The sequence below is a fragment of the Bombina bombina genome, chromosome 1 (genome assembly GCF_027579735.1).
Source record: "Bombina bombina isolate aBomBom1 chromosome 1, aBomBom1.pri, whole genome shotgun sequence".
In the NCBI taxonomy this organism is placed as follows: domain Eukaryota; kingdom Metazoa; phylum Chordata; class Amphibia; order Anura; family Bombinatoridae; genus Bombina; species Bombina bombina.
The window spans coordinates 102,170,584-102,184,138 of NC_069499.1; the positions used below are offsets into that span (position 1 = coordinate 102,170,584).

The following is a 13,555-nucleotide window of genomic DNA, read 5'->3' on the forward strand; positions in this document are numbered from 1 at the left end:
GGTTGGGTGGCACTGATGATGCAGTTGAGATAGCGGAGGGGGGAGGGGAAGAGTAGAGAAAAAGTTCTCTTTTTTTTTTTCTCCTTTTGTTTTGGTGTGTCTATGGAATAATGAATGGAATGTACATGATAAGCATGGTATATCTTTTGGTTCGGAATGCACGCTAACACGGATGGCAGGTTAGGTCACTCGGAGAGCCCCCAAATCGCTATATAGGGGGAAAAGTGTTTATTATTATTTTGTATAGGTACTGTATCTTTATATTGTGCTTATCATGTTTTATCATATTATATTTTGAACGAAACGTAAGTCAAGCTAAGATATGGATTGCTTTTTCATATACATGATTTCTATAAGGACCTGGCTTGGTTTCATTGTGTACATTTAAATGTCACAGTCATCCATGTTATTTTTTGTTGAACAGCCAGAAGGTATGATTAATTTACTACAAATGCTGTAAGAATTTCGGTTTAACTTGTCTGTGCACGTGAAATTAATAAAAATAATAATGAAATATTGTTTTAGTTTCTTTAATTGAACTTTTTATGGGCGATTAGTTGTTGAGTTGAATGTATAACAATGGTGCCCAAGACCTATGCTCACATTGTCAGAGGGTCACACTAGCAGTGGTAGCTTTTACATTTTTTTTTTTGCAAACACATGTATATTGCAAAAATGATTCAGCAAATTGTATGCCCCTTTAAAGGGATATGAAACAGTCTGTTTCATCGTTGTAATAAAAAAGCAATAAGCAGTGGCTTATACTTAAATAAATTATGATTAATGTAAATTGCAATGATTTCTATTATCTTTATAAACTTTATTTGTGCAGTGTTCATTACTTCCTGTGACTGTCACATCCCTACAAGGAAGCTGGGGTCTGTACAGGAAGGCTTTTCTAGCTTGGTGTCATAAAACTTCTAGAGTAACATGAGCTGGTATACTCTTAAGTGATTATTAGATAAACAGGGAGTCAGATTTGCCCATGTTTGAGAGTCAGAATGCAACCTAAGTTGACGGCAGTGGCTACGCTGATAATCTCTAAGTGCTCATTTTGCAAGAAAAAAAGTAAGTGAGCTTGTGTTCGCATTGCTGAGAAGCATTGCGCTCATGAGAGTGTGCTTCCATAGGCTCTAATGGGAGCCTCATTCTCCCTAAGCGTAGCGAAGAGGGTAAGTAGCGCAGCGATGGCAGCAAATATAAATATATATGCATATGATTATATACATATACTGTATATGTATGTGTATATACACATATTAACACATAAATATATATGTGTATACGCATATACATATGGTTTTTACTGGGAACACACAGTTCCCATAGACCACAATGTAAATACACATTTAAGTGCCACTTTACCCCCAAAATACTGCCAAGTGCAGTTATTTTGTAAAAAAATAAAGATGCTGCTATATTTATTTTTCAATAAAATACACTACACTTAATTATGGGGACATTTGGGCGCATTTATAAAATTAACCAGAGATCTGATTACTGATAAATTTTATAAGCGCTAATTGCTACCACTTGCTGGTTATTTATAGCGCGCAACCGGAAAAGGGCAAATTTGCCCGTTTGCAGGCACGCAATAAATTAGTTCTTCACTTGTAATCTAGGCCAATCTGTTTCTTTTTATGTTTACTTTGATGTAACATATCTGTTTTTACTAAAGGAGCACTGTTTATTATCCCTTTAGATAAGAAACACTGACATTCAAATGCTTGTTTGTAAAGATGAATTTATGGCATAATGGTAAAAAAGAGTCTTTAGCAGGTTTAAATGTAGTTGTGCATATGCCCTTCTATCTAAGGTGTAGGGTAACTTACCTTATACATGCTCACATTGCATTGCTGTTCCACATTTCTTACAGGAACTCCAAGTTTCTGGACAGCACTTTCAAAGGAGAAACTGCAGCCCAGGTAGAATGTAACCATGTCCCTCATTTGCTCAGAGTAACTGTCCAGGCTGGTGAGGTCCCCAGTGTACACTCCATTCTCATACCTCCTGTACTGGAGGCAATCCGTTCTGCATTGTAAAAAAACAAAAAAAAAAACAAAAAAACATTTTCTCTTAAAGGGACACAGTAGCCAAAAAATGTATTTTGTGATTCAGCTAGAGCATGCAATTTTAAGCAACTTTCTAATTTACTCCTATTATGAAATTATCTTCATTTTCTTGTTATGTTTATTTGAAAAGCAAGAATGCCGGCCCATTTTAGGTGAACAACCTGGGTTGTCCTTGCTGATTGGACAGCAAATTTAAACAAGTGTTGTCCATGGTTCTGAACCCACAATTTGCTGGCTCCTTAGCTGAGATGCCTTCTTTTCAAATAAAGATTACAAGAGAATGAAGAAAAATTGATAATAGAAGTAAATTAGAAAGTTGCTTACAATTACATGCTCTATCTGAATCATGAAAGAAAAAATTTGGGTTCAGTGTCCCTTTAAGAATTATGCATAAGAGGATTTAAAAAAAAAAAATTTTTTTTTAAAAAAAGGGTTACATTTAGTAAATTTAATTTTAATGTTAGAAAATTACTGTTTGTTAAGTTCAACCAGGTTCTGATTCTTTCTTATTAAAATAAAGGTTAAAGGTCCAAAGCAACATCCTGACATAACCCTGCAATCTCCATCCCCGGTTGCCCTCTCTGCGTCTTCCCCTCAGCCACTGAGAATGAAGTGGGTTCCTTATTGTCTCTCATGCCTCACTACCTGCTCGCTTGACCCTATCCCTTCACATCTAATACCTTCTTTGTCTTCCATCTTCACATCTTCAACCTATACCTTTCTACCGGTTCTTTCCCATCTTCTTTCAAACATGCAAAGGTAACCCCATCCTCAAAAAACCCTCCCTTGACCCTAATTATCCTGCAAACTACCACCTCATATAACTGCTTCCACTAACTAAAAACTGTAAACCTGTAAAAACTAGTTTTCGATCGCATAACCCACTTCATGTCGTCCAACTCCTTGCTTGACCCCCTGCAATCTGGCTTCCGTCCCTAACACGCAACTGAGACTGCCCTCCCCAAGGTTACTGTTAGCTAAAAAGAATGGCCACTACTCTATTCTCATCTTACTTCACCTCTCAGCTGCCTTCGACACCATTGAAATCCCCCTCCTCCTACAGACTCTCAGCTCTCTTGGATTTACTCATCTCTCTAAAAGATACTTTTCTGTGTCATTTGCTATCAAATCTTCCTCTTCAATGCCTCTGCCTCTGTCAATGCCTCTGTCGGTTGGAGTACCTAAGGGCTCTGTCCTGGGTCCTCTACTATTTATACTTCTTCACGGGGTAAACTTATCAACAGCTATGGCTTCAAATATCCAATTACTCTCTTTATCCTGCTGCAACCACCTACGCAATATCTCCAAGTTCGTCCGAATCTAAATGCTAACACCACTAAGCAACTAATCCACTCCCTGGTAATTTACTGACTTGACTACTGTAATAACCTACCAACTGGCCTTCTGTCTTAAGCCTCTTCCCCCCTTCAATCCATCCTAAACGCCTCTGCCAGGCTAATCCATCTTTCCCGTCGCTCTGTATCTGCTGCCCCTCTATGTGAGTTCCTTCACTGGCTCCCCATTCACAGCAGAATTTAATTAAAAATTCTCACCCTCACCTACAAAGCCCTTACCAACGCTGACCCTCACTACCTGTCTCACTAAAACAAATATACTCCAGACTCCCCCTAAGGTCCAACAATGACCTGCTCCTTGCATCTTCTACCATCACCTCCTCCCATGCTAGACTGCAGGAATTCTCTTATGCGGAACCAACCGACTTTCCCCTGATCTGTCCTCCTTTAAACTCACCCTAAAGGCATTTTTGTTCAAGGAAGCCTACCACCCAACCCAGTAACAAATTAATTACACTTACCTAATAATTGCCCTCTAACTTTGTACTAACATCATTCTCACCCTTGCAGTCCCCACCTCCTGCTTCTCACCCTCCTACCCTTCTAGATTGTAAGTTCCCAAGGGAATAGGGGCCTCAATTCCTCAGATATTTGTTTAATACATTTTGTCCGGTCTCTTTAAAAATATTGTATCATCATATTTTTATCTTTTGTACCCATGGACAGCACTGCAGAATTTGTTGGCACTTTATAAATAAGTATAATAATAATAACGTTATCAGGGATTTTCTACTACTACTTTTATTAAAATATATTTTAGCACATAACATGAAACTGGTACCTCTGTGAGCCCTTTATGTTCTATATTAGAAGGCAGATTAATAAGTGAGTGTGTGAACATACCGTATATCTGAATCCTTGCTTAGTGGAGGGCAAATGAATTCACCAGGAGTGCTCCGATAAAGTAAGGGGAGAGGTCCACTGTTTGCATGGCAGAACTTTTCAAAGTCATCGGCTAGAGATTTGTGCAGAATCACTATATTGGCTTGGTTATAACCTTCAAAATAAAAAAAGTATATTTGAGTTACACAGCTTCTTTCTTTTTATAAAACATGAAGACACAATCAACTCTAAACAGTGTTATGTAAAGTGGTGTGAATGTCTATGGACAAGGACTATTTTGAATTTATTATAATTTGTTTTGAATAAAATTAAATAACATGCCTATGCAACAGTCCTTCTTTGGACAATGAAGGGATGTATTAAAGTCCATGAATCACTTTAAATAGAGGCTGAAAGTGAATCTAACTTAATGTGCCTCCTGAGCAGGGGTTAAAGACAGTTATATAAAAGCAATATCATATTGGTAAAAAGTTCTAACTCATTAGAGTGTTTCTTTCTTTTTCACTTGTATGTCTCTTTTATGTCATTTAGGGACGGCTGATCTTAAACTCCCCAGCATGGAGAGAAATTATGCCAAATCTGTAGGGGATTCTTTTTTGTATTGTAATATATGTGGAAGGACCTCACAGTACTGAGACTTGGGTAATCTCGCCAGAGCAGAGAGCTTTAGATCATCGAAGCCTTAGGCCCAGAGATTTAAAGCTCTACGCTCTGGTGAGATTATAAATGAAGTTTAGCTAGTACTGTGAAGTGCATCAAAGAATTTTAGAAAGGAAAAGTTGAACTTGAGAACTGTTTATCTTGCTATGCGTAGGAGAGACACCCACATTACAATATAAAATAAATTTTAAAAAAAACATAGACTTTCCATGATTTCTTTCCATGCGGCACATTTTTGATCATCAGGCCCTTAGTGAGAACCAAATAGTTCCTCCTCTATCCAGCATGCATTATTCCCATTACTGTGCAGCGGCCATCTTGTTGGCAGTATTAGACTTCTGTGATTGAACTGCTCTCATCCTATTTCAGCTACTATGCTTTCAGAGCTTGAACACTCTCATATGTGGCTGCAAACTCTACCTAGTTTTATTGTAAAAAATAAGCTTCTCAAATAAAAAACAAGGTATACACCATTCTAGTTTGAACTACAATTGCCTCGGTATTATTTGAACACTTTATTTATAATCCAAAAATCAATATTTCTTCTCAAAGGTACATAAAAGTGTATAAAATAAATGCTGTAATATATAGGATCATTTTATTATTGTACTTTTGTTTGTATATAACTGTTTAACATCCTGCCTCACCAGCTTACTCCCAGTAATGCATTGCTGCTCCTGAGCCTACCTAGGTATGCTTTTCAACAAAGGAAACCAAGAGAATAAAGTTAAGTTCATAGCAGAAGTACATTGAAAAGTTGCTTAAAATTGTACACTATCCAAACCATTAAAGTTTGATTTTGACTTTCCATGTTCCTTAAAATAATGGTTGATCCTTCTATAACACTAAATAAGGATAAATTATAATCCTTGGTAATACAATCTGATGAGGAAATTTTTTTTCAATGCTGTGTTGGCATATAGACCCTCTGATTGTAATATCAACTTATTATTCAGGAAAACCTATCTGCCCATTTCTCAAATTCTGAAACCGATTCCAGACCTAAAACAGGGACTAATACTTCATCAGTTTTACAGCCTCAAGAAAATAATGGACCCCACTCCCCAGAGGCTGAATGGAACTAAAGAATTCTCGGCTCTGGGGCTTCCCAATCAGAGCCACAGAATGCAAACAGACATCCTGCTGACAAAGATCAAGACTATTACCCTGAGGACTATAATTCTGACCAATCAACCCCTATTTTGCCCCATCTTAATGCATCCATGAGAATAACGAGATTATTCTTGAGGTACCCTGTAACCCTGGCAACATCCACCATCCTTATCAGTCAGAATGTACACCTTCTGCCAATATTGCCAGGTTTCTCTAAAAATTATAAGCCACTTGATAATCCTACAATACCTAATAAAAACATAATTTATGCTTACCTGATAAATTTATTTCTCTTGTAGTGTAGTCAGTCCACGGGTCATCCATTACTTATGGGATTATATCTCTCCCCAACAGGAAGTTGCAAGAGGATCACCCAAGCAGAGCTGCTATATAGCTCCTCCCCTCACATGTCATATCCAGTCATTCGACCGAAACAAGACGAGAAAGGAGAAACCACAGGGTGCAGTGGTGACTGGAGTTTAATTAAAATTTAGGTCTGCCTTAAAAGACAGGGCGGGCCGTGGACTGACTACACTACAAGAGAAATAAATTTATCAGGTAAGCATAAATTATGTTTTCTCTTGTTAAAGGGACCTTAAACACCTTCCATATTTAGTAAATATATATTTTTTTAAGATTAACACTTGTTGACTATTATGTTTTTTAGGATGTCACCAAAATCTTACTTTCAGATACTAAAGTATGCTCAATTAAAAAGAACATCTAAGCCACCGCCTCTATAACATGGTGTGCGCCGCCATATTGTAACGTGCGTTGCTCTCTGATTACTGCTAACTGGAGCGTGCATCATGTAACTTCATGTAATTTGTTGAGTATTAGAATAACTGTGCCCACTGTATCTATGAAGCTCGCTCACGCGATTGATGAGAGCTGCGTGAGCAAGCTTCATAGAGATTTCAATAACTGCTGGGTTTGAGGAGCGCATACCTTTGAACAGGCAAGGAAGTGTTAGGACCGCTGCAACCGCTGTCTAACTATATACCGTTTTGCACTTTGAGGAAGGTGATGTGCACTAAACCGGATGTCTTTGCTAATGCTGGAGAGCGTGATATCTGCATGCGTGCACGCTCACAGCAATAAGCAAAGACATCCGGTTTAGTGCACATCACCTTCCTCAAAGTGCAAAACGGTATATAGTTACACTGAATTTTAAAATAGTATAATAAAAGCAAGGCTTTCATTTATAAAATGTATATAAAAAAACAATGCGGTTTGGCTTAATTATATACATTCTGCATTACGAGTTAAAAAATATGCTTACTTGATGACAAGTGTTTAAGGTCCCTTTAAGTGTAGTCAGTCCACGGGTCATCCATTACTTATGGGATACCAATACCAAAGCTAAAGTACACGGATGATGGGAGGGACAAGGCAGGAACTTTAAACGGAAGGAACCACTGCCTGAAGCACCTTTCTCCCAAAAATAGCCTCCGAAGAAGCAAAAGTGTCAAATTTGTAAAATTTTGAAAAAGTGTGAAGTGAAGACCAAGTTGTAGCCTTGCAAATCTGTTCAACAGAGGCCTCATTTTTAAAGGCCCATGTGGAAGCCACAGCTCTAGTGGAATGAGCTGTAATTCTTTCAGGAGGCTGCTGTCCAGCAGTCTCATAGGCTAAACGTATTATGCTACGAAGCCAAAAGGAGAGAGAGGTAGCCGAAGCCTTTTGACCTCTCCTCTGTCCCGAGTAAACGACAAACAGGGAAGAAGTTTGACGAAAATCTTTAGTTGCCTGTAAATAGAACTTCAGGGCATGGACTACGTCCAGATTATGCAAAAGTCGTTCCTTGTTTGAAGAAGGGTTAGGACATAATGATGGAACAACAATCTCTTGATTGATATTCCTGTTAGAAACCACCTTAGGTAAAAACCCAGGTTTAGTACGCAGAACTACCTTGTCTGAATGGAAAATCAGATAAGGAGAATCACAGTGTAGGGCAGATAACTCAGAGACTCTTCGAGCCGAGGAAATAGCCATCAAAAACAGAACTTTCCAAGATAACAGCTTAATATCAATGGAATGGAGGGGTTCAAACGGAACACCTTGAAGAACTTTAAGAACTAAGTTTAAGCTCCACGGCGGAGCAACAGTCTTAAACACAGGCTTAATCCTAGCCAAAGCCTGACAAAAAGCCTGAACGTCTGGAACATCTGCCAGACGTTTGTGTAACAGAATAGACAGAGCAGAAATCTGTCCTTTTAATGAACTAGCAGATAAACCCTTTTCTAAACCCTCTTGTAGAAATGACAAAATCCTAGGAATCCTAACTTTTTTCCATGAGTAACTCTTGGATTCACACCAATATAAGTATTTACGCCATATTTTATGGTAAATTTTTCTGGTAACAGGTTTCCGAGCCTGTATTAAGGTATCAATAACTGACTCCGAGAAGCCACGCTTTGATAGAATCAAGCGTTCAATCTCCATGCAGTCAGCCTCTGAGAAATTAGATCTGGATGGTTGAAAGGATCCTGAATTAGAAGGTCCTGTCTCAGAGGTAGAGACCATGGTGGACAGGACGACATGCCCACTAGATCTGCATACCAGGTCCTCCGTGGCCATGCAGGTGCTATCAGAATCACCGATGCTCTCTCCTGTTTGATCTTGGCAATCAGCCGAGGAAGCAGCGGAAATGGTGGAAACACATAAGCCATGTTGAAACCCCAAGGGGCTGCTAGAGCATCTATCAGCACCGCTCCCGGGTCCCTGGACCTGGATCCGTAGCAAGGAAGTTTGGCATTCTGTCGAGAAGCCATGAGATCCAGTTCCGGTTTGCCCCAACGATGAATTAGTTGAGCAAAGACCTCCGGATGAAGTTCCCACTCCCCCGGATGAAAAGTCTGACGACTTAGGAAGTCCGCCTCCCAGTTCTCCACGCCTGGGATATAGATCGCCGACAGGTGGCAAGAGTTGGACTCTGCCCAGCGAATTATCTTTGATACTTCCAACATCGCTAGGGAACTCCTGGTTCCCCCTTGATGGTTGATGTAAGCCACAGTCGTGATATTGTCCGACTGAAATCTGATGAACCTCAGTGTTGCCAACTGAGGCCAATCTAGAAGAGCATTGAATATCGCTCTTAATTCCAGAATATTTATTGGGAGGAGTTTCTCCTCCTGAGTCCACGATCCCTGAGCCTTCAGGGAGTTCCAGACTGCGCCCCAACCTAGAAGGCTGGCATCTGTTGTTACAATCGTCCAATCTGGCCTGCGAAAGGTCATCCCTTTGGACAGATGGAGTCGAGAAAGCCTCCAGAGAAGAGAATCCCTGGTCTCTTGATCCAGATTTATTAGAGGGGACAAATCTGAGTAATCCCCATTCCACTGACTGAGCATGCATAATTGCAGCGGTCTGAGATGCAGGCGCGCAAATGGTACTATGTCCATTGCTGCTACCATTAAGCCGATTACTTCCATGCACTGGGCTACTGACGGATGTGGAATGGAATGAAGGGCACGGCAAGCATTTAGAAGTTTTGATAACCTGGCCTCCGTCAGGTAAATTTTCATCTCTACAGAATCTATAAGAGTCCCTAAGAAGGGAACCCTTGTGAGAGGTAATAGAGAACTCTTTTCCACGTTCACCTTCCACCCATGCGACCTCAGAAATGCCAGAACTATCTCTGTATGAGACTTGGCAGTTTGAAAACTTGACGCTTGTATCAGAATGTCGTCTAGGTACGGAGCCACCGCTATGCCTCGCGGTCTTAGTACCGCCAGAAGTGAGCCCAGAACCTTTGTAAAGATTCTTGGGGAAGTAGCTAACCCGAAGGGAAGAGCTACAAACTGGTAATGCCTGTCTAGGAAGGCAAATCTTAGATACCGATAATGATCCTTGTGAATCGGTATGTGAAGGTAGGCATCCTTTAAGTCCACTGTGGTCATGTACTGACCCTCTTGGATCATGGGTAGGATGGTTCGAATAGTTTCTATTTTGAATGATGGAACTCTTAGGAACTTGTTTAGGATCTTTAAGTCCAAGATTGGTCTGAAGGTTCCCTCTTTCTTGGGAACCACAAACAGATTTGAATAAAATCCGTGCCCTTGTTCCGACCGCGGAACTGGGTGGATCACCCCCATTAATAAGAGGTCTTGTACACAGCGTAGAAACGCCTCTTTCTTTATTTGGTTTGCTGATAACCTTGAAAGATGAAATCTCCCTTGTGGAGGAGAAGCTTTGAAGTCCAGAAGATATCCCTGAGATATGATCTCCAACACCCAGGGATCCTGGACATCTCTTGCCCAAGCTTGGGCGAAGAGAGAAAGTCTGCCCCCCACTATATCCGTTTCCGGACAGGGGGCCCTTACTTCATGCTGTCTTAGGGGCAGCAGCAGGTTTTCTGGCCTGCTTGCCCTTGTTCCAAGACTGGTTGCCTTTCCAACCCTGTCTGTAACGAGTAGCAGTCCCTTCCTGTTTTGGGGCGGAGGAAGTTGATGCTGCTCCTGCCTTGAAATTACGAAAGGCACGAAAATTAGACTGGCCTTTGATTTGGCCCTGTCCTGAGGAAGGGAGTGACCCTTACCTCCAGTAATGTCAGCAATAATTTCTTTCAAGCCGGGCCCGAATAAAGTTTGCCCTTTGAAAGGAATATTAAGCAATTTAGATTTAGAAGTTACATCTGCTGACCAGGATTTAAGCCATAGCGCTCTGCGCGCCTGGATGGCGAATCCGTAGTTCTTAGCCGTTAGTTTGGTTAAATGCACCACGATATCCGAAACAAATGCATTAGCTAGCTTAAGGGCTTTAAGCTTGCTCATAATCTCATCCAATGGAGCTGTGCGAATAGCCTCTTCCAGAGACTCAAACCAGAATGCCGCCGCAGCAGTGACGGGCGCAATGCATGCAAGGGGCTGTAATATAAAACCTTGTTGAACAAACATTTTCTTAAGGTAACCTTCTAATTTTTTATCCATTGGATCTGAGAAGGCACAACTATCCTCCACCGGGATAGTGGTACGCTTGGCTAAAGTAGAAACTGCTCCCTCCACCTTAGGGACCGTCTGCCATAAGTCTCGTGTGGTGGCGTCTATTGGGAACATTTTTCTAAATATCGGAGGAGGGGAAAAAGGCACACCGGGTCTATCCCACTCCTTGCTAATAATCTCTGTAAGCCTTTTAGGTATAGGAAAAACGTCAGTACACACCGGTACCGCATAGTATTTATCCAGCCTACATAATTTCTCTGGGATTGCCACCGTGTCGCAATCATTCAGAGCCGCTAACACCTCCCCTAGCAATACACGGAGGTTCTCAAGCTTAAATTTAAAATTTGAAATTTCTGAATCCGGACTCCCCGGATCAGATCCGTCACCCACAGAATGAAGCTCTCCGTCCTCATGTTCTGCAAATTGTGACGCAGTATCGGACATGGCTCTCGTGTCATCGGCGCGCTCTGTCCTAAACCCAGAGCTATCACGCTTGCCTCTTAACTCAGGCAAATTAGATAATACTTCTTTCATAACATTAGCCATATCATGCAAAGTGATTTGTAAGGGCCTTGATGTACTTGGCGCCACAATCTCACGCACCTCCTGAGCGGGAGGCGAAGGTACTGACACGTGAGGAGAGTTAGACGGCATAACTTCCCCCTCGATGTCTGGTGATAATTTCTTTACCGGTAAAGACTGACTTTTATTTAAAGTAACATCAATACAATTGGTACACAAATTTCTATTGGGCTCCACATTGGCTTTTAAACATAATGAACAAGTAGATTCATCTGTATCAGACATGTTTAACAGACTAGCAATGAAGGCTAGCAAGCTTGGAAAAAAACTGTCAGTGAATTTACAAGCAATATGAAAAAACGCAGCAGCGCTTTTAAAAACACAAAAAAAAAACTGTCACAGTTGAAATAACAATGAACTAATTCAGTTATAGCCAACAATTTTAACAGTAAATGTATGAATTTAGCAGAGGATTGCACCCACTAGCAAACGGATGATTAACCCCTCAATACCCACAACCGGATAATCAATTTTAGATTTAACGTTTTTCTCACAGTCAAACACACTGTCACAGGTCTGCTGTGACTGATTACCTCCCTCAAAATTGAATTTTGAAGACCCCTGAGCTCTCTGGAGACGTCCTGGATCAAGGAGGAAAAGGCAGGAAGACTGTGCTAGAATTTTATCTGCGCAACAAGGCGCTAAAAAAGGCCCCTCCCACTCATATTACAACAGTGGGAGACCTGTTACAACGGTTTCTATGCAGAAATAAACGTTAGCCATGTGGAAAAAAATCATGCCCAAAAAGATTTATCACCAAAGTACCTCACAAAACGAATAACATGCCAGTAAACGTTTTAAAAACAACTTTTCCAGTGTTATGTAAAGTTATCACTAAGCCTGCTACCAGTCGCTTCTACTGCAGTTAAGGCTTATACATTTATTTCAGTATTAACAGTATTTTCTCAGTCAAATTCTAGTCCCTAGAAAATAACTCAACTGCGCATACATTTAACAGCCTGATACCAGTCGCTACTACTGCATTAAAGGCTGTACTTACATCATATGGGTAACGGCAGTGTTTTCTTAGTCAATTCCATTCCTAGAAAATATTATACTGCACATACCTCATTTGCGGAGGACCCCGCATGCTATTCCCCTTTCTGAAGATACCCCTCCTCAGAATGCGCGAGAACAGCCAGTGGATCTTAGTTACGTCTGCTAAGATCATAGAAAACGCAGGCAGATCTTCTTCTTCTAAATACTGCCTGAGAGAAAAAACAGCACACTCCTGTGCCATTTTAAAATAACAAACTTTTGATTGAAGAATTAAGTAAAAAAACTCCTGTCTCCTCTCACAACCTCCTTTGTTGAGACTTGCAAGAGAATGACTGGATATGACATGTGAGGGGAGGAACTATATAGCAGCTCTGCTTGGGTGATCCTCTTGCAACTTCCTGTTGGGGAGAGATATAATCCCATAAGTAATGGATGACCCGTGGACTGACTACACTTAACAAGAGAAAACTGCCAGCCCAAATTTTGACCTTAAGTTGATTACCTGTTTGGCTAAAATTGGCAACAGTGTTAGAAAAGGTTTAGAAAAATGATAAAAGACTGCACACTAATTGACAGCCAATTAACAACAAATAGTCCCCATGTCTCTGGACATAGAGTAAAATGTTTATATTTGTACCTCTCTGCCAATCCCTTCACTGGCTTCTTCTTCCCCCTTCGCTCTGCTCACAACCTCCTTGTGACGGACTCCGGCTACCCCGACTGGGTAGCTGCGCCGAAAGGGTTCTTCCTGTACCTGGAACTTGTAGCTACAGAGCAGAGAAGTGACTCTGGTGGGGACACAATAATTCCACAATATGGGAGGAGGTGGCCTTGGCAGCCTGGTATCCATGAAACTCCTACTCTCCTCCTCTCGTTACCGCCTCACATTTCCGTTTACAGGACTTCTCCAGACTGGCTCCCATCTTATGGAACTCTCTGCCTCACTCCACAAGACTTTCCCCTAGTTTTGAAAGCTTCAAAAGCTCCC

General features: G+C 40.9%; 1 protein-coding gene across 1 annotated transcript in view; it reads right to left on the reverse strand.

Annotated features, from left to right (window-relative positions):
* DGLUCY (D-glutamate cyclase) overlaps positions 1-13,555 on the reverse strand; it is a 365,542-nt gene that overhangs the window by 173,164 nt on the left and 178,823 nt on the right. The window contains exons 3-4 of the mRNA XM_053697558.1: positions 4,271-4,424; positions 1,833-2,031 (exon numbers count right to left, since the gene is read on the reverse strand). Coding sequence (XP_053553533.1) covers positions 1,833-2,031; positions 4,271-4,424 — 353 coding nt within the window. The remainder of the gene's footprint in view (positions 1-1,832; positions 2,032-4,270; positions 4,425-13,555) is intronic.